The 19,933-nt window shown below is 50.6% G+C and overlaps 1 protein-coding gene across 5 annotated transcripts in view; it reads left to right on the forward strand.

Annotated features, from left to right (window-relative positions):
* Positions 1–19,394, forward strand: part of ELF4 (E74 like ETS transcription factor 4) — a 37,330-nt gene extending 17,936 nt beyond the window's left edge. For 2 of the 5 annotated variants that reach the window (XM_079122709.1, XM_079122710.1), the window contains exons 2-9: positions 8,365–8,647; positions 12,735–12,906; positions 13,274–13,366; positions 14,776–14,958; positions 15,752–15,835; positions 15,925–16,117; positions 16,752–17,129; positions 18,208–19,394. In XM_079122709.1, coding sequence (XP_078978835.1) covers positions 8,576–8,647; positions 12,735–12,906; positions 13,274–13,366; positions 14,776–14,958; positions 15,752–15,835; positions 15,925–16,117; positions 16,752–17,129; positions 18,208–19,012 — 1,980 coding nt within the window. In that variant the 5' untranslated portion in view covers positions 8,365–8,575 and the 3' untranslated portion in view covers positions 19,013–19,394. The remainder of the gene's footprint in view (positions 1–8,364; positions 8,648–12,734; positions 12,907–13,273; positions 13,367–14,775; positions 14,959–15,751; positions 15,836–15,924; positions 16,118–16,751; positions 17,130–18,207) is intronic. The other 3 variants (XM_079122712.1, XM_079122713.1, XM_079122711.1) reach the window with 2 other exon arrangements.
* Positions 19,395–19,933: the final 539 nt, after the last annotated feature.

Raw genomic sequence — 19,933 nt, forward strand, 5'->3', positions numbered from 1 at the left:
CACAGCAAAGTTTTCTGTAAAACACAAGATAGTAATTATTTTAAACTTTGTGGCTCATGCAAGTAGCCTGTCACAACTACAGATAAGGCAAAAGCAGCCATAGACAATACATAAGGAAATGTGTATACCTGTGTGCCAATAAAACTTTATTGATAGGTACTGAAATTTGAATTCCATATCATTTTTATGTTCCATGAAATATGCTTATTTTTATTTCCTCCTAGTCATTTAAAAAATGAAAAAACAAAAGCCATTCTTAGCCCATGGACTATATAAAAACAGACAGTGGGTCAGATCTGGCACATGGGCCACAATTTGTCAACCTCTGCTTGGGTCTAAGTCAAGGAGTCAGGAGGAGGAGGAAAGAGTAGACCAGGTTGGGAGGAAGTAGGTAAGGCTTTGCAAAGGTGACATTTGCTTCAAATCTTGGATGGGTGGAAACTGGACCCACAGACACTGGGGAGGGGCGTACCAGGCCTAAGGGACAGTATGAACTAAGGCATGGAGCGGGGGAAGTCACTGTGAAAGTTAAATGTGTTCTGCACATGTGTGACCTCATTGTTATTTGCCAGCCCTGAAATCTTTGGCCACTGTCCCTTCTTCTTTTTTTAAAATATTTTTTTAGTTGTAGATGGACACGATACCTTTATTTTATTTATTTATTTTTATGTGGTGCTGAGGATCAAACCCAGTGCCTCAGAGCGCTAGGCAAGCCCTCTACCACTGAGCCACAGCACCAGCCCCCACAACCCCTCCTCTGTCCCTTCTTGCCAGAGGAAAGGGTTGGCTTTGTTGAGGATGCTGAGAGACAATGAGGAGGGCAGGAAGCCATGGGAGTCATGGTGACAAGCTGTGTGACCTTGAACAAGTCACTTCCCCTCCCTAGGGGACTCAGTATGGAAGTTGGATAAAAAGAGGGGTGGATGTGGTGATCCTTCAGGCCCCTTTTAACTTTGATATCCTGGGACTCTGGTGCAAGGAGAGGCTTCACTAGTGTAGTGAGAGAGAAGGAAGAACTCAGCCAGGTGGGCTCTCAAGGCTGAAGTTCCCTTCCCCCGTCTGGCCAGGCGCAGATAGGCTGCTTCCTACCTCATCCTTTCTGGCCACCCCCACCTTCTGTGTGGGCACTCTGGAGCACTGGTCTCACACCTGGAGTACTGTCCTTTTCTTTGGCTGGCCTGGGAAGTGGTCAGGAGGGGAAGAGTGCATTTGGAAGGGGCACCCAGTGACAGGCACACAGCGATCCCACCATGGTCCCTTTGGGCAGTCCAGAACTGAGCAAGGTGCTCTGCCTCAGTTTCTAGGACACACTCTGGCAGGGGTCCTGACAAACATTGTCCCTTCAATATTAAAGTTATCTGACTTACCTATTGGTGCCTAGAAACAGATTACCCCAGCTTCTGGAAAAAAAAAAAAAAACCACTAATGACTTGATTTAGTCTCTGGTCAGTGTTTCTATTCCTCCCTCCCCTAACAATGGAACCCAGCAGGACTTCCTGGGGGCTGGGGTAGAGTGTGCCATTCAAAGCCACCATCCCTTCAGCACATGTAACTCTCTGCCACTGTGTTGTATTGTACCCACTTTGCCAGGCCAAGATGGTTTGTGTGGCCACTGAACTCTTGTCTAGGCCCCTCCTGCCCTGCAGCCCCAACCCCAGACAAGATGGAGGCTGCCTAGGTCCTCTTTTCCACCCACTAATCCTGGGTTTTTCAAGATAATCCCAGCTAATCCCCACTTCAACATGTTCAAGATGAACTGTTTGTCCTGCCCTATGTCCTGCTCCAGTCACTCCACATCTTTTTAACATTTTTCCACAAAGAATAAGCTAAGCATCTTGGGAGTCTGTAGCTACTATATTACCCTGTAGTCTACTACATTTTTCCTTTGGAGTGGCTCTGGGATTCACCTCCTGGGTTCCAGCTGCCCCATCTGGTCTCTCTCTGTCTCCTATACTCATGGACCCACTCTCATACCCAGATCGAATTGCTTTTACTGAAGAATTGATTTTGGCCTGGCACGGTGGCACACGCCTATAATCCCAGTGGCTCAGGAGGCTGAAGCAGGAGGATCACAAGTTCAAAGTCAGCCTCAACAACTTAGCAAGGCCTTAGGCAACTTAGTGAGACACTGTCTCAAAATAGAATATAAGGGCTGGGGTCGTGACTCAGTGGTAGACACTTGCCTAGCACATGTGAGGCACTGGGTTTGATCCTCAGCACCACATAAGAAAAAATAAAGGTGTCCATCTACAACTAGAAAAATTCTAAAAATAGTAATAAAAATAGAAAGGGCTGGGGATGTGGCTCAGTGGTTAAGCACCCCTGGGTTCAATCCCTGGTACCAAAAAAATAAAAAGAAAAAGAATTGCCCCTCCCTTGCTCAAGAATCAGCAATAATTCCCAGTTGTTCTCCATATTAGGTCCCAATTCTACTGTTGGATGGATCTGGAACCTATCCATTTATCCAACACCCCAACAAATCTTCTCTCACATTCAAACTTTCTCTACCATGCATTGTATTTCATTTATCTTTTTTTTTTTTAAAACAGTTTCTTTCTGTGTTGCCCAGGTTGGTTTTGAACCTCTGGGCTCAATCAGTCTTCCTGCTTCAGCCTCCCAAGTAGCTGCAGGTGCCTCGCTGTACCAGACATTTTATAGCCCTTGGTTCCTCAGCCTTGGTTTTATCCAACTATCTCCATTTCCTTTTTTTCCTCTTTGTCTAAAGACCTGCTGAATACTAAATGAGCAGAGCAACCAAGGCCCCAAAATCACAAATCAGACCAGAAAGTTGAAAAACATGTTCAGGACAGAACAGGGAGTTTTGTCTGCATCAACACATTAGCCCTTTGCCACAGCCCCTTGAGTAAGGCAGGATATGCCTGTTTTTGCAGAGGAGAAAATGACCTGCCTTTGTCCCAAGGCAGAGCTGGCTCTTCTGGCTGGAAAGCCTGTGTTCTTCGGGTCTGCAGGTCTTCCACGGGCCCCTCCTAGGCTGTAGCTGGCAACCCACCATACTGGGAGTTAGTAACTGCACCCTCAGCGTTCCTCTGCCTCTTCCTCATCCCTGAAGCACAGAAGATGAGGATATGGTGACTGGCAGGCACCTCCAGGGGGTGCTTATTTGGCTTTCTCAGGGCAACTGAGGAAATCGGTTCCCTTTGTCAGTAACCCTCCCCCTCCCTTTCGTCTCCTATTGGGGCTTCTGTAGTGCTCTTCTTGCTACATAACCACAACCCAAAGGGCTGGGCGGGGGTGACATGGAGTGGGGGAGGGGGCAGGGGACAGAGCACTGCATCCTGCGGGGTCCCCAACCCACACAAGGAGTCAGTCCCTTCTCAACCAACAACTGGAACCCTTCAACTCCACCCTGTCTTTCTGGAGCTAAGGGGGACAGCAGGGAGTGTCACCCCCCACACACCTTGTTTCTGGGAGGTCACCTGAAACCTCATCCTCCGGATGAGTGCTTTTCAATTTTCAAAGTTCTTTCCCACTATCCTCTCCATTCACCTCAGACTCTCTGGCAAGCACTTGCTGAACTCTGATTACCCTCAGTCCTCACTCCCTTGGAGGATGATAGAAGCCATGGCCCAGAAAAATGGCCACTTTTCCAGGGTCACACAGCTTATAGGGATGCAGCCAGGAGAGTGCTTGCCTCCTGTTCCCTGCCCCTGCCTGGATGGTGCTGCTGCACCCTGGGTGGCCATGGGTCTCCTGGAGAATGAGCAAAGAACATCTTTTGCCTGGGGCCTGCCATTTCCTGCAGCCCTAGTCTCCTGGGCAGGTTGGGGCCTTGGAAGGCAGGACCAAGAGGAGAGCTTCGGAAGGGTGAAGGAGGCAGGTGGGGATGAGCTCTGGGCCCACCAGCTGGTGAGGACCCACCTCATCATTGGAGTTATGACAAACCTACGTTGGAATCAGGCAGTGGCAGAAGGGCAAAGTAGGAAACCGGGTTTCTTGTAAATAAGCGCAGAGAAACCCCAACCAACAGTGCTTGCAAAACCTTTTATTTTTTCCCTCCCTCTTCCTGATTTCATCTCAAATGGAGGGGGTGGTGAAAAGAAAGGAATTGAGGAGAAGGGGCTGACAAAATAGCTGTGGCCACAGCCCCTTAACTGGGCACTTGCTCAAGAAAGGAATTAGCTGGTTGGTTGGAGCCCAGTCCTAACTGGGCCAACGTTGTGGGTTTGAGTCCTGTGGATGGCTTAATTCTGCTCTGTGCAGGACTACAGACTGGATCTCTGACTCTGGTCCTGTGGCTCTTAAATACATGCCACTGGTCACATGGTGCAGCAGGCACATTTACTGCTTGATGACTATTAGCTGGAGGAGGGGCTGTTTTTAAGGAGAGGGTACAGCTGTTCCTGGGGTAGTTTCCATTTTGTTTGTGGTTGTGGGGGAGGGGTGTTGAGGGAGTGGGAAATGGCATGAAGGAAATTGTCACTTCCTTTCCAGAGAATTCCAGAAAGGTTTCATGGAGGACGAGGTATTTCAGGAGTGAGAGTTGGCTCAGAGGGGACAAGGAACTGGAGAAGGAGAATTGTGTTGTGTCGCCCTGCTGACCATCTGGCCCCCATGTTTTCTGGCATGTGAGAAAATGCCACGGGTGTTGCAGCAGTTCTGTGAGAGCCATTGGCTCAGCTCAACGGGTGTAGATTTAAACTCACTCCATGGAGACTGTGGACGTGGCTTTCACATCGGGGCTGTTTCCTGTAGGGGAGGCCCAGATGGGTAGGCGCTGGACACTGCTTGATATGTTCCAGTGACAGCCCCAGGAAGGGTCTGTACCTCTGCAGGAGGCCCAGTTGTGGTGATGCAGAAGCAGCTCTCACCACTTCTATTTTGTTTTGGTTTTGAAATGCAGTCAGAACCACAGAGAGCTAGAGGTGCATTTGCTAGCTGGGGACATAGAGGTGCTATGCCCATTTGCTCTTTCCTGCCCTATACACTCAGCAGCTTCCAGGGGTCAGAGAGTCTCACAAAGACTTCACTTTCAGTCCGAATAGGACACACCATGGGAGTGGACTTTGGAGCCAGCTGGGAGCTGTGCAATGGTGGGGCATGGTGGCGGGGATTCACCACCAGTTACTAAGGGTTCCCTGGTACTTCAGTTCCCTGTCTGTACGCTTCCCAACCCCCAACTTGTCAGCAAAGCAATGTCTAGCACTGTAGGTCACAGAAGCTGTATCCCAGGCAGAGGGCTCCTGGAAGGACCCTGGAGAGAGGTGCCCCTTGTGTGGGCCTCTCCCAGCCTCCAGCAGGGCGGGCCTTCTGTGGTGGTGGCTTTTTTGGTTTCAGGTTCCTGGGAGAGGGAGGTTATTTTGAGGGACTGGGGGAGAGTGAGTGAACATGCAAATGTGCCTCTCTCCACCTCTCACTTTCAAATCCTCAAACATCTGAAGGGGGAGGGGGAAACATTCTGGACTGGAAGGTTCCATGGAGGGGAGGCGGGTTTCTTACTTATGGCCAAGAGAGTAGGACAGCTGCTTCTTTCCCCTACATCCCTTAGACTTAGCTTCAGGCCCCAGGGCAGAAGGAGACCAAAAAGATCCATCTCCCAAGACCTCACAATCCTGGGCCACTAGAACCTGCACCAGTGAAGTCCCGAATTTAGATACTTAAACATGAGGGCACACAAAGAATGTCACTGAAATCTCTTTTACTTCGAATCTCTACTCTTTGCATCGATGGCCAAGAGTTCCAGCCAATCCGGTGCCATGCTCTGGCTGCCCCTGCCACCCAGCAGAGTGGACCACTGTTGGGGGCTTGCCCCAGGGATCCATGGGCCCCATACCTATTCTGAGGTTGTTCTCCTGGGAAGTGCAGAGTAACCGTGACCCTTTAGCCAGCAGAACCCAACCCTCCCCCATCTTCACAAGACCACAACTTGTTTGAGCCAGCCATAGCGTGGGCTTGTCATTCTCACAAAGGTAGTTGAGGCCACTGGCCCCCCAGAGGAGGAAGAACAGAGCTTGTGGCTTTACCGCCCAGACCAGGGCAGCTCTTTGACATACTGACACTCTCACGAACAAGTCCCATACTTGGGACACACGCACACACCCTGCACGTGTGTATACCTGTGGTGCAAACAGTAGTGTAGCCATGTAACTAACAATGCAAACAAAATATACTGATGTCACCTCAGTGTTTGTACATTTGTCCCATTCTCTTGTAAGACAAAAGTACATGGTACCCACTGGTGCTCAGTGTACGCAGTTACACAGAAAACACACCTCACAGATGCCAACTGCCCAGTCCCATTCGTTCATCATTTTTTTCTTTCTTTTGTTCCCTCACTCCTGCGTTCATTCCACAAACACAAATTGAGTGTCTGCTCCTTGCCAGGTACAGGGCAGAATGCTGAGCTTTCCTCCGTGACTGGCAAATGCAGTCGCCCCTGCAGTCACCCCTGCCTGCAAGGCAGTCAGTGTCCGATGGGGGAGGTAAGGAAGGTGCATGCATAAGTTCCCCAGGCAGATGGCACAAGGCAATGAACTTGCAAAAATGAAATTCTGGTCTGCAAAGAGAAGTCAGAGACAAGCCAACCTGGAAGGTAGGGCCATAGCAGAATGACCTTTGGGGAGGGGCAGACGGAGGAGTTTCGTGTTTAGACAAAGTGGGATTAGGTGAAAGTGATCACCTTTCATTTGATTAGTATGAGAATGTTTCCTGGGGGCAGACAGACAGGCCTGTGGGAGGGTGGGGAGCTGCGGAATGCAGGCCTTGGGGCGCTTAGGCTAAGGGGAGACAGACCTTCCAAGCATAAATGGCCCTGTGAGGCCTTGTAGGCCACAGGAGACCTGGTCACATGCAGGGCCAGGTGGGGGTGGGGCAGGGTGGGAGGGTGGAACCAGGACAAGACCCTGGTTTTTAGGTGCCTCTCTGGGTCCCTCTGGGGGTGGGCCTCTCAGGGCTGTCTCTCGTCCATCCAAAGGGAAACAGAGACCTGACAGGTTGTAATGAGCTGAGTGACTTCTTGGGCTTTTTATTGGGGTGGTGGAAAGGTGTGGGGGTGGGGAGAGGGCGGGGCCAGCCCTGTGGGCTAACAGAAAGGAAGTGGGAGAGGCCTGGGTGTCTCCTGCAAGGGAGAGCGGTCATCAGGGAGGTCACCCGTGGTCCCCCTCCCTTTCCTCCCCCTTGCCCCTCTGAAGTTCCTCATTTCTTTCCAAGCCAGGACAAGGTTTTGCCACCCTGGCACTGCCCAGGGAGTGTCAAGGAGGTGGGGTTAAGAGTGTCACTCTGACGATAGTGCACAGACACAATTCTCCAGGTACTTACGTGTTAATCAGGCTGTTCGGACACACTCACACAGTAAAACATCACCCACTCCAAATGAGACACAAAGACACGCCACCTGGATGTGCACACGCCCCAGATGTACACACGCCCCAGTGTTCAGAGACAGAGGAGCAGCAGAGCAACCTGGCAGGAGGAAGGTTGTGGGGGGTGGGGAGAGGGCTTTGGAAGGTGGCCATGGGTGTGACCCAGCGTGGAGGAGCTGCAAGGGCGCTGACAGTGAGGAGTGGAGGCAGGGGAAGTGGCCTAGATGCCATGTGAGCACGGGGACATTCGGGTGAGGAGAGATGTGTGTGGGCTGCAGCAGACAGAGAAGATTTCCTGGAAAAGGGGCCTGAGCCGGCCCTGGGGGCTGGGGAAGATTCTGCTGGCCCCTCCCCCCAGCCAGGGCTCTCCTCACAAGTTCCCAGGGTGACAGTTCAGTCTTGAAACTGAAAGCAAAGCTGAACCAAGAACACAAACCCACACATAGCACAGAGGCCACCCTCTCTGGCTGGCGGGGGAGGGGCAGGGGTGCTGACAAGCACGCAAGGCATGTGGCCCACCTGTTCCTGTGTCTCCAGGCTCTGGAGGCGCAGCCAGGTCTGAGAGTCTTCTCCCCGAGAGCAGGGTCAGGCCACCGCTAGCCTTGACACCACAGAACCCCTCACAGTGAGACATTTCTTCCTCTGTAGAATGCCCCTCAGAGCTAAGTGGCCTGCACTTCCAAGGTAAACTGAGCCTCAGGAACACCCTGCACATCCCCATGTGCCCTCACATCCCTCACCATTCTTTCCCAAACCAAGGGAGTTACAGGGATCCTTCACACTTCTGCCCTAGTTGTACAGAGGGACAGATGCTGGTGACACTGACAGGCACTGAGGCTCAGTCGTTTCCTGCAGGAAACAATTCAGTTGGCTTTCTCTTTTTTCCTTCTTTCTTTCCCTGCCTCCTTTCCTCTTCCCCTTTCCTGCCTCCCCCTCTCTTTCAGCTGTCCCTCTACCGGTGGCCTGCGCTGGCATAACAGGGTCCCAGCCACAGAGCTCAAGGCAGGTGACTTACTCACAGCCCCCATCTCTCCCTTCTCCCTAGGTCGCTCCTGCAGTTGACCCAGCCCAGCATGCAGCCTTGAGCCTGGTATAAGCCACCACTCACTCCAACTCTCTTCGTGTCCTGCCGTGGCTCAGTGGAGACTCTAGGCCTCAAGGTACCTGAACAGCATCTCTTTATCAAGAAAGTGAGTGATACAGCTCCAGAGAGCCAGGGAAATCCCGCTGTCGGCTCTGCTCTGGGAGAAAACAGTATGGCTATTACCCTGCAGCCCAGTGACCTGATCTTTGAGTTTGCAAGCAACGGGATGGATGATATCCACCAGGTATGACCCAAGAGAATAAAGCACAATCAGCCAAGGCAGATGGACAGGCAGGCAGCCAGCTGGTGAGCCAGTCAGCTGGACAGCTAGGCAGGCAGCAAGTATCCATCAAGCACCTACTAAGTTCCGGGCACTTGGTCTGCCTGCCAGTCAGCACGTGCACCAGCTGTTCACTCACACAGCCAGTCATCACTGGACAGTCATTTGGGGAGCTGGTTGCCCACATGGGGCTCATGCAACCACCAAGAAAGTCAAGCAGCTGCTGGGTCAATCAGCTGAGCTCTCAGTCAGCCAGCAGCAGGGACTGACTGCATGAGGTGTACACTGACCATCATGTGGGTTGGGGCCACTAACCTTTCACCCTCAGTGTCACAGTGAGAAAATTGCTGGGACAACCACATAGCAAGAGGGTTTGCTGCCAGCTGGAACTGCAGGGTGGAGTCCAAACCCTGGCATCTTCAGACTCATGACTGTAGCCCAGTTGATGGGCTCATCCATAACTGTCTTCTCAGCCTCAACCTGAAGATTCAGGATAAACTGGAAATGAGTTCTTTTGGTAGAAGGAAGTTGGAAATAGGATAGGATTCTGACACTCAGGTCCCTTGCACTCCATATCTTGTGATGCACTGGGGCTAAGAGGGCACATTTTCCATGCACTCAGATGTCCCCCCTGGATGGCGTCCTGGTATACTCATCACTACTGTCCCCATCTCCACCTTCCACAAAGTGAAGAAAGAGGAGGCAGCCAGGTATGGTAGTAGGAATGGAAGAAGAATCAGGAACCCTAGGTTTTGATCCTTAGTTTGGTCACAATGTCACCTGACCAAGTCCTGTCCCCTACCCTGACTGGCTGCCATCTCCCTATCTTTGCCAAGAGGTGATCCAGCTGGATTATTTCTCAGGGCACATCAACCTAACTCTGATGCTCTATCCTAAATCCTTGCGAGGCTGGAAGACTGTCTTGTACCTAGCGGCCTACCAAAGGCTGCCCTCTAATGGGCCTAGAGTGCATTGCACCTACAGTCCCGTTCCTTCTTACCCAAGGTTGCTCAGTTTTATCAAACTCTGCTATGCCTAGCCTGGTGGAAGGCATCAGATGAGAAAGGAAGACATATCTATCCTTATCTGGATTCTCCGTGCTACTTGCCACTTTTCATCCCTTTCTAGTGTGCTCGGCATTTATTTCTGTTCTTCACAGAGGCTGTTCTTCCCTCCCAACCTCCACCCTCAACAATCTCTCCAATCCATAAAGAAGCTCAAAGCCAAGGACGCCTTTAAGTTCCCTCCCTTCTCACCTTTATCAGTAACCTCCCTGTTCTTATTTCCTTCTCACTTAACCTGGCAAAATGACATGTCCCTCTGTGTTAATATCTAATATGTTCTTTCTTGCCTTGTTCAAGACCTCAAAACCATCAATCACTGTCCATGTTCTCACCCCCCCATGGTGACCACCTGCCCTCCCTCTCCTTCTCCCCACCTAGCCACGCCCACATCTTTCAGACCTCCCAGATCCCCAGATCCTTCTCTTCAACTTTGAACATCTTCAGGTCTCCCCAACCTAAAAAGAAAAACTTTACTCCCCTCTGACCCCTTCCTTCAGAATACCACCTTCTTAGCTCCTCTCTCTCTGAATCCCAAGGAGTTTCCACTCTCTGCTTTTACTTTCTTTACCTCCCTTTCACTCTTCTTAGGAAACAATTTTGGTTGTGAAATGTATCATGAATACAAAAGAGTGCATAAACCATAAATAGACTATAAATGGATACATATGTTCTCACCACTGAGGTTAAGAAATAAAACATTACTATTCTAGAAGCTCCTGATACCTAACACTTACTCTGCCCCAGGCCCTGTTCTGAGTACTCTATGTGTGCTGATCTATTTAAACAATCCTATGGGGTCAATAACATGAGTGCCCCAATTTTATAAATGAGGAAACTCACACACTGAAAGGTTAGGTAATTTCCCAAAGTAAGTACCAGAGCTGGTTTCAGACCTAGACAGTCTGGACCTAGATTAGCACAATCCAGTAGAATTTTCAAGAACACTGGAAGGTTCTGTATTTGGGGTATCTAGTATAGGGTCACTAGTCACACATGTGGCTATGAAGCACTTAAAATGTGGCTAGAGCAGTTGAAGAAATGATTTTTTAAAGTATTTTTCAGATATCAATGGACCTTTATATTATTATTTATATGTGGTGCTGAGAATTGAACCCAGTGCCTCACACATGCTAGGCAGGTACTCTACCACTGAGCCACAACCCCAGCTCCAAGAAATGAATTTCTGATCTTTTCAAATTTTTTATTTACACTTAAAGTCATCCTCGGCTAGTGGTTGTCATGTAGGACAACACAGCTCTAGACACTGTAGCCTTAGTCACTATACTGGATGCCTGCCTGGGTTCATCCTCAGATCTTGGGACCCCCACCTCAAGCAGTGCCCTGAAACCACTCCAGCAAGGGGAACTGCCCAGTGGTCAAACCCAAAGATGGTTTATAAGTTTTCACTTTTCTGAATCCGTCAGAAATATTAGACAGAGGGAACCATTCCCATTCTTTTTTTTCATGAAGCAAATATTAATGTCCCGTTGAAAGAAAATTTGGAAAATACAGAAAAGTAGAAAGAAATGGAAAAATCACCCTAAGTCCTACATCCAAAATATAACTATTATTAACATGCTGGTGCATTTCTCTATATGGAACTTTTTAAAAATGTGGCACTGGGGATTGAACCCACAGCCTGGGCCATACTAGGCAAGTGCTTTACCCCTGAGCTAACTCCCCAGTTCACTACATAGAATTTTTTTTGAAGAACAGGGCTGGGAATATAGGTCAGTGGTAGAGCTCTTGCCTAGCATGCCCAAGGCCCTGGCTTCCATCTCTAACACCAAAAATAAATAATAAGCCAGCCATGGTAGCACATACCTTAAATCCCAACAACTGGAGAAGCTGAGTCAGGAGGATCACAAGTTTGAGGCCAGCCTCAGCAACTTAGTGAGGCAAGACCCTGCCTCAAAATAAAAAAATAAAAAGGGCTATGGATGTGGGTCAGCAGTTAGGCACCCCTGGGTCCTGTGCCCAGTACCAAAAAATTTTTAAAAATAAAGGACTGGGGATGTATCTCAGTAGTAAAGTGCCCTGGGTTCAATCCCTAGGCCAATAAATAAATAAATCCCAGTTGTGATCCCTGCTTTTTTCTTTGTTGTACTAGCGATTGAACCCAGGAGTGCTTTACCACCAAGCCACATCCCCAGCCCTTATTTTTTATTTTGAGGCAGGATCTCACTAAGTTCCTTGGGTCCTCACTAAGTTGCTGAGGTGGACCTCAAACTTGCAATCCTGCAGCCTCAGCCTCCTGAGTCACCGAGATTACGGGGGTATACTACTGTGCTCAGCCTCACCTGGCTTTAGATTGACCCTCTCATCCCTGCTATCAACTAATCCTTTCCCGCTGACCTCAGAATGAGCCTAACACCCCACTTTTTTTTTTTTTTTTTTTTTTGATACCAGAGATTGAACCTCAGGGGTGCTTAACTACTGAGCAATAATCCCCAGCCCTTTTTTATATTTTATTTATTTAGAGACAAGGTCTCACCAAGTTGCTTAGGGCCTTGCTAAGTTGCAGAGGCTGACTTTGAACTCACGATCCTCCTGCCTCAGCCTCCTGAGCTGCTGGGATCACAGGTGTGCGCCACCGTGCCCTGCAAGCTTAAGCCTTCTTATAATGTAAACTTTGACCCCAGGCCATGGATTAATCCAACCAATCAAAACTGCTTGCCTAGACCAAGGCTATAGCTCAGGGGTAGAGTCTGTGCTTAGCATGCACAAGGCCCTGGGTTTGGTCCCTGACACCAAGCACACACAAATGTTTACCCTTGGTTGAATGTAGGTGGTGCTGAACTATGCCATCTCAATTAGTCAAGAACTCACTCACAGCATCACCCAGTGAGGTTGGACCCAGGGCAATGTTGTCCTCAGTCCCTGGTGGCTCTGAGAATTAGGAATTAAACAAAAGGCCAAAATCTGGTAGGGAGGGCTTCCCTGAATAGGTTGGTGGGCCTTGAAACAGATCCCTGTCTTCTTTATAGCTGGAAGACCCTTCAGTGTTCCCAGCTGTCATCGTGGAACAGGTACCCTACCCTGAATTACTGCACCTGTACTCAGGACTGGAGCTGGACGACGTTCACAATGGTGTCATAACAGATGGGACTTTGTGCATGACACAAGATCAGATCCTGGAGGGCAGTTTTTTGCTGGCAGGTCTGTTTCCTTTGTGGGCAAGGAAGGTGTGGTAGAGAAAAGGGTTCTGTCTTCAGGGAATAGCAACCCACAAAGGCTGCTAGTGAACTCAAGCAGAATAGGCAAGTTCCCCAACTAAAGGTGGTGCCACTTCACAGAGGAGGAACCGTCTTAATGAATTCACATATTCTCGATGAGGTGGGACAAGAAGGAGTGGAGATTAGCTGAGGGGGTGGGGAACTAGGGCAGGAGGTAGACTACTTCTTTCCCTGCTTTCCAGTAGGGTCCCTGTGACTCCTCTACTTAGTACTCTGTTGGCTTGGGCTGGCCCTGGTTATAGCTGTGCCCTAAGAGAACTCTCCTTTTCCCCCATGGAACCTGAAATCAGATGACAATGAGGCCACTTCACATACCATGTCGACCACTGAAGTCTTACTGAATGTGGAATCTCCTAATGACATCCTGGATGAGAAGCAGATCTGTAAGTTTGACCCCAGGGCCTTAACTCGAGGCAACACAGCTGCCTTTGAAAATGTCGCGTCGGTGTAGTGAGTTCCCAGGCACACATGCGTGCAGGCCTCAGTGCCTACACCACCCATATACGTGTGAGCAGGCCTGAGCTAGGACTGGCAGGGCGGGGGCAGAAGGGCACTGGAGACATGGAAAAAATGGCCAGGGTGACTTGTGTTTTTATCCAATGTTTAAATTGTGGTATAATGTGTATTTAATACACCACCTTACTCATTTTCAGTTTTCCAGTTCAGCTGTGTTAAATACATTCACATTGTTGGGCAACCATCACCACCATCCATTTCCAGAACTCTTTCCGTCTTGTAAACCTGAAACTCTGTCCCTATTAAATGGCTCTCCCCAACCCCCATCCCCAGCCCCTGGCAACCACTATTCCACTGTTTGGGTCTATGAATTTGACTATATTCCATACCTTATTTAAGTGGAATCATACAGTATTGGTCTTTTGTGACTGGTTTATTTCACTTAGCATATTGTCCTCAAAGTCCATCCATGTTGTAACCTTTTCAAGGCTGAACACTATTGGCCAGGGGGTTTTTCAGGCCCCTCTTGCTCTCTCACTTGGCTCCCAGGAAGACTAAGAATCACAGGACACGACTTATTTAGAATTGTACGAGACTTGGTACATCTTCATCCTCCCCTGTTAATAGAGGCCAGCCCCTAAGAGGCCTCAGATACTTGCTGATCCTCCCTGGCTCACAGCCCTCCAGGAGGCCTCCAAGGAAGATTCCTCCCAGTGTCTTCTCAGGCAAATGCCCTGCTGCCACAGGAAGGTCCCCCCCACCCCTCAGCTTCCCTTGCCCTAGCGGGTACTGTGCCACAGTGAGGGGAAGAAAGCCCTGAAGCTGAAAGGTAAGTGATCTCATCTTGCCTCTCACTGACACTCAGCCAGGATTCAACAAACACTTACTGAGTGCCCCCATGTACCATGTGCCAACTTGCTGTGTGACCTTGAGCACAAATTTGCCATCTTTGGCTCAGTCTTAGTTTCCTCATCAGGAAGACAATGGAATTGAGCTACTGATTTCTAAGGTCTCTTTGAGTTGTCAGATGAGTGAATGACCAAATCAAGGTGGCTTCTTGCCCTGGATGCTGCCTGGAACTTTCCCACTACCGGCGGTGGGCTATAAATGTGGCAGCTGTGACTGGGGCCAGCTCATGCTCACAGCTCTGCAGATGTTTCCTCCGTTTGTGGTGCAATACTCCAGAGGCATTTTCAGGTGTGACCTGTGTCTGGGACTGTGGGGAACAGCACACCTACCCTCCCCAGGCACCCCCAATTCTTGGGTGCGGCAATGCTGGGAGACCAGTGTCCTGCCCTGCCTGGGCCCTGTCCACCTCAGGCCTTTCTTCTTGCAGTCAGCACCTCTGAAATGCTTACAGACTCAGACCCGGCTCCAGCCATCACTCTGCCCAACTACCTGTTTCCTGTCTCTGAGCCTGAGGCCCTGAATGGGGCTGGTGACCAGGAAGAACATTCTCTGGAGGGGAGGGTCCCCAGAGAGGAAAGTTCTAAGAAGACTGGAAAATCAAAGAAAAGAAGTAAGGAGAGGAGGGGCGTATGTGTGTCTCCAGGGGGTGGGCAGTGGGGCCAGGGAGACCCTAAGGGCTGAATGGGCTGAGGCTTACAGATACTTTAAGACGACTTTTCTTTGGTCTGGCTGGGATGTGCTAAAAGCCTCCCTTCTGTAAAACCAGGCCTCACTGGTGGGCCTGCCCGAAGCCTGACATTCCCTATGCTGCTTCTGTCTGCTGAGCATATGTATAACCTCCTCCCCAAATGCTGACAATCCCAGTGGGTGGAATCCTAGGCTGAGAGTTTGAACTCCAGGTCTGAACCCCTGGTCAGTCCTGGACCTCTGGGACCTTTTCCTATAAAAAATGAGTCATGCCATGTGCTTATCTCCCTTCTGCAGAGCTGATGAACCCCAGGCCATATATGAGAGGACTTTGGGCTTTCTCAAGCCCCGTGTTATTGATTTACTCAAGATGATGGGTGGCTAATGCTATCTTGTCAGCGTGGCAACCAAAAAAACCTCAGCACCACACTGACCTGCATGACAATGGCACTTGTGGGCTGCCTCTCCATTCCAAATATTAGGCCAGGCACACTCTTCTTATGAAGGTGCCTTGTTTGCAAGCATTACATTTCCCTACATCCTATCAGTAGCCTTGTTGCCAAGCTACCTGGGGACTGAAAAGGAGGGTGCAGACACCCACAGGCTGTGACTGTAGAGAATGATCAACCTCCAGCCTTGGTGACCTGGCTTCTCCTGGTTGGTCCTGTCTCACCACAGCCTAGCCTCATCCTGTTCTCCCACCTTCCCTCTCACAGTCCGAAAGACAAAGGGCAACCGCAGTACCTCGCCTGTCACTGACCCTAGCATCCCAATCCGGAAGAAATCAAAGGATGGTAAAGGTATGACTGCGGTTAGGGGAGGTGGGATGGGAGCCCCATAACCTGCTCTCAGGGAGCCTGAGCCCCCCTCACCACCTGCCCCTCTGCAGGCAGCACCATCTATCTATGGGAGTTTCTCCTGGCACTTCTGCAAGACCGAAACACCTGTCCCAAGTACATCAAGTGGACCCAGCGAGAGAAAGGCATCTTCAAGCTGGTGGACTCCAAAGCTGTGTCCAAGCTGTGGGGAAAGCAGAAAAACAAGCCTGACATGAACTATGAGACAATGGGGCGGGCACTGAGGTAGGAGCTGCTGGGACAGACTCACTGCCCTCGGGAGACACCAAGTTCTTCCCAAGGCATCCCTCCCACTTGAATGGAGGCCTGATCAGTCCGTTAAGGGAATCATTTTCATAAATCTCCCATTTGCTTGCTCCATGCCGACTCTGGGAGGAAAAAAATCACCTTCTTGCATCTCTGTCCTGGAAGAATATTTAGTGCCCCCGCCCCCGCCCCCGCCCCCACCTCCAAGAAGGGATTTCTTCACATTCTGTAAACCAGAGACCCAGAGAGATGGCCTTGAGTTGCCCCAGAGTTAGTCTCTCAGGCCGGAGGACTGCTGCGCCCCCTGCCCTCCATCTCCTCATTCAAGTTCCCATTCTTCATTCACTGCAAGTCCTCAGCCCCGAAACAGTCTGGGGTTGACACTGGAGCATCCTTTGAGTACATCCTTTGAGTCCACAGAGGGAAACCTCAGAAATGTCATAAAAGCCTTCTGTGCATCCCTTCCTCTCCCTGAGTCCCCACCTGGCTCCCTCGCCAACCTTGGCCTCATGGCTGCCCTGCCCTGGAGGATGGTGTGTTGGGGAGATGGAGAGGGAAGTTCTGCCCACTCAGCCCCTGCCTGACTCCCCGCTCTCTACCCCTTGTCCCCTAGATATTACTACCAAAGAGGCATCCTGGCTAAAGTGGAAGGGCAGAGGCTGGTGTACCAGTTTAAGGAGATGCCCAAGGATCTGGTGGTGATTGAAGATGAGGATGAGAAAAGTGAAGCTCCAGCGGCACCGCCACAGGCCTCCACGTCCTCCACGTCCTCCAGCAGCACTACCCGCCGAGCCAGTTCCAGGGTCTCATCCAGAGCTGCCCCCCATGGCAAGGGCGGCCCTTCCTGGGAGAAGCCAAAGGTTCAGCATGTGGGTCTGCAGCCATCTGCGAGTCTGGAATTGGGACTGTCTCTAGACGAGGAGATCCCCACTACCTCCACCATGCTTGTCTCTTCACCCGAGAGCCAGGCCAAGATCACCAAAGCTGTGAGGTGAGGGTGCCAAAGCAATTACGAGTCTTCCCATAGTCCCTTGTGTTGGCATCAGCTTTCAAATTCTTCAAAGCTCTGCTGTGTCTACAGTCCTGTGGGATTCTCATAGAACCCCTGGGAAACCAGTGTGGCACTTGCTGATCAAAAGGAAAGGTGATTTGCCCAAGGACGCACACCACAAAAACCCCAAACCAGCACTTGACCTGGGGGGGCTTCTGCCAGTGGGGACTGTTCCTGTTAGACCAGCGTGTCCTCCAAGAAGCCACCATGGGCTTCCACATCTGGGCCCATCCTGCCATGCCTCCTCCACTCTATAAGAGAACATTACAGATATACCTGCTTTGCCTTCCTTCCAGGCTTCCCTAGAAAGCTCTCACAACTCCTTTTCCATGTCTTTGGGACTCCAGTTTTCCCTGAAAAGGCTGGATTTTGTCGGGGTTATGTCTGCACCTCTTGCTAATTTGGTTTGGGTTCCTGAGTTGCTCTTTGAAAGAAGGGAGGCAGGCCAGGCACCCAGTGGCACATACCTGTAATCCCAGTGACTCAGGAGGCTGAGGCAGAGGATTGCAAATTCAAGGCCAGCTTCAGCAACTTAGTGAGACCCTGTCTCAAAGTTTTCAAAAGGGCTGGGAATGTAGCTCAGTGGTAGAGCACACCTGGGTTTAGTTCCCAATATTGCCAAAAACAAAAAAAAAAAAAATGGTGGGGGAGAGGCAGTAGAGTGGAACAGTGAGGAACATGAGCTATGGGGCTACAAGTTCTAGATGCAAGTCCTGGCTCTACGGCTTACCAGCTGTGTGGTGTTGGAGCAAGTCACATGACCTCTCTGGGTCTTAGTTTCCTCAAGCTGTAAAATCAGATTCTTCTTAGTTCATGGGCTGTTTTGAGGCTTGAGAGAAATGCCACATGCCAATCATTTAGAATGATTTCTGACCTCAACTAAGCACTCAATAAATGTTAGCTAGAGCAACGACAAACACGCAAAATGCCTGCCACTCTGCCCCATGTGTGCCCTCCTTCCTAGCTGGTGGCAGGGTACCTCCTGCTTTAACAAACTTTGTTTTCTGTCTCTTCTCAGTACTTCTTCAGTGCCCAGCAACATCCACCTAGGAGTGGCCCCTGTGGGGTCAGGCTCAGCTGTGACCCTGCAGACCATCCCATTGACCACAGTGCTGACCAATGGGTCTCCTGCCAGTACTACTGCTTCCACTCAGCTCGTTCTCCAGAGTGTTCCACCTGTGTCAACATTCAAGGACACCTTCACTTTGCAGGCCTCCTTCCCCCTGAACACAAGTTTCCAAGAGAACCAGGTGGCAGCACCAGGGACCCCCCTGATTCTTAGTGGCCTCCCTCAACTTCTGGCTGGGGCCAATCGTCCAACCAACCCAGCACCACCCTCGGCCACAGGTGCTGGACCAGCGGGGTCCAGCTCTCAGCCCCCTGGGACTGTCATTGCTGCCTTCATCAGGACTTCTAGCACCACAGCAGCCCCTGGGGTCAAGGAGGGGCCACTGAGGTCCTCCTCATATGTGCAGGGCATGGTGACTGGGGCTCCCATGGAGGGACTGCTGGTTCCTGAAGAGACCCTGAGGGAGCTTCTGAGAGATCAGGCTCACCTTCAGCCACTTCCAACCCAGGTGGTTTCAAGGGGTTCCCATAATTCAAGCCTTATGGGAAACCAGACTTTCTCTTCCCCCAGCCGCCCCACTGTTGGGCTGACACCTGTGGCTGAACTTGAGCTCTCCTCAGGCTCAGGGTCCCTGATTATGGCTGAGCCTAGTGTGACCACATCTGGGAACCTGCTGACTAGATCCCCAACCCCAGCCTCCTTCTCCCCATTCAACCCCACTTCCCTCATTAAGATGGAGCCCCATGACATGTAAAGAAAAGGGGTCAGAAGTGTGACCCATCAGGTGAAGCTGAGCAGCAATTTTAGCACAGACTGACTTAAGTAGCGTACGTGCCCTTACGTTTCAGTGGGATTTATTACACCTGATCCCTGGTCCCCCAGCCCTACCTGCCATCACCATGGCCAGCCTATGCCCCGTTGGAGCATCACTGACAGCAGACCATGGCCTTCAGGAGCACTAGGGGATATGCTCTTGGCAGGATATTGGGCTGACTTGGTGATGGAGGGAAACCCCCCCGAGCCAGGGAGAAACTTGGGGCCAGGGCTGGCGTAGGGGGTTTGTGAGAAGAGTCCGGCCTGACTGCATCTCACTGTCTACATTCCCCATGCAGGGAATTTACTATCCCATATGTGAATATCTCTGTATGTATTTGTGTGTACTTGTGGGCCTGTATCTTCCGTTTTGCGGGGAGGATGGGGGTGTAGCTGTGAGGTCTTATCTTAAAGGGGGTGTATGTTCCTTCATGGGACAACCACACAGATGGGGAATTTTTTTAAGGGAAAGAATTTTCTAATTACCTTTGTTCAAGCCAAGATTCAGTTGCTCTGAGACTATGGGGTACTGGTTGGATCCCCCAAACCTGGAGAGATGTCACAGAGCTGGAATGGGTTCAGATAGGAGAGCTTCAGTGGGTCTGCGTGTTGCGGAAGACACACACTCCTAAGGGACAAGAAGGCTGAGTGGGATCAAGCCACAAATGAAGAAAGAGAAGAGAATTCAGCGCTGGGTGTGACCCCTACAGGATCTTTCCCTAGAGTTTGCCACATTGCCTGCCAAAGTCATTAATGCTGGCAGGCTGGAAACTTGGCCACTTCAGAGTGCTTTGCTGAAGGATTAGTCAGGGAAAAGCACACCTCTAGAGTCAGACCCAGCTGCAGAGTCCCCAGTCAGGAC

This window comes from Sciurus vulgaris (assembly GCF_902686455.1).
Source record: "Sciurus vulgaris genome assembly, chromosome: X".
NCBI classification, from domain to species: domain Eukaryota; kingdom Metazoa; phylum Chordata; class Mammalia; order Rodentia; family Sciuridae; genus Sciurus; species Sciurus vulgaris.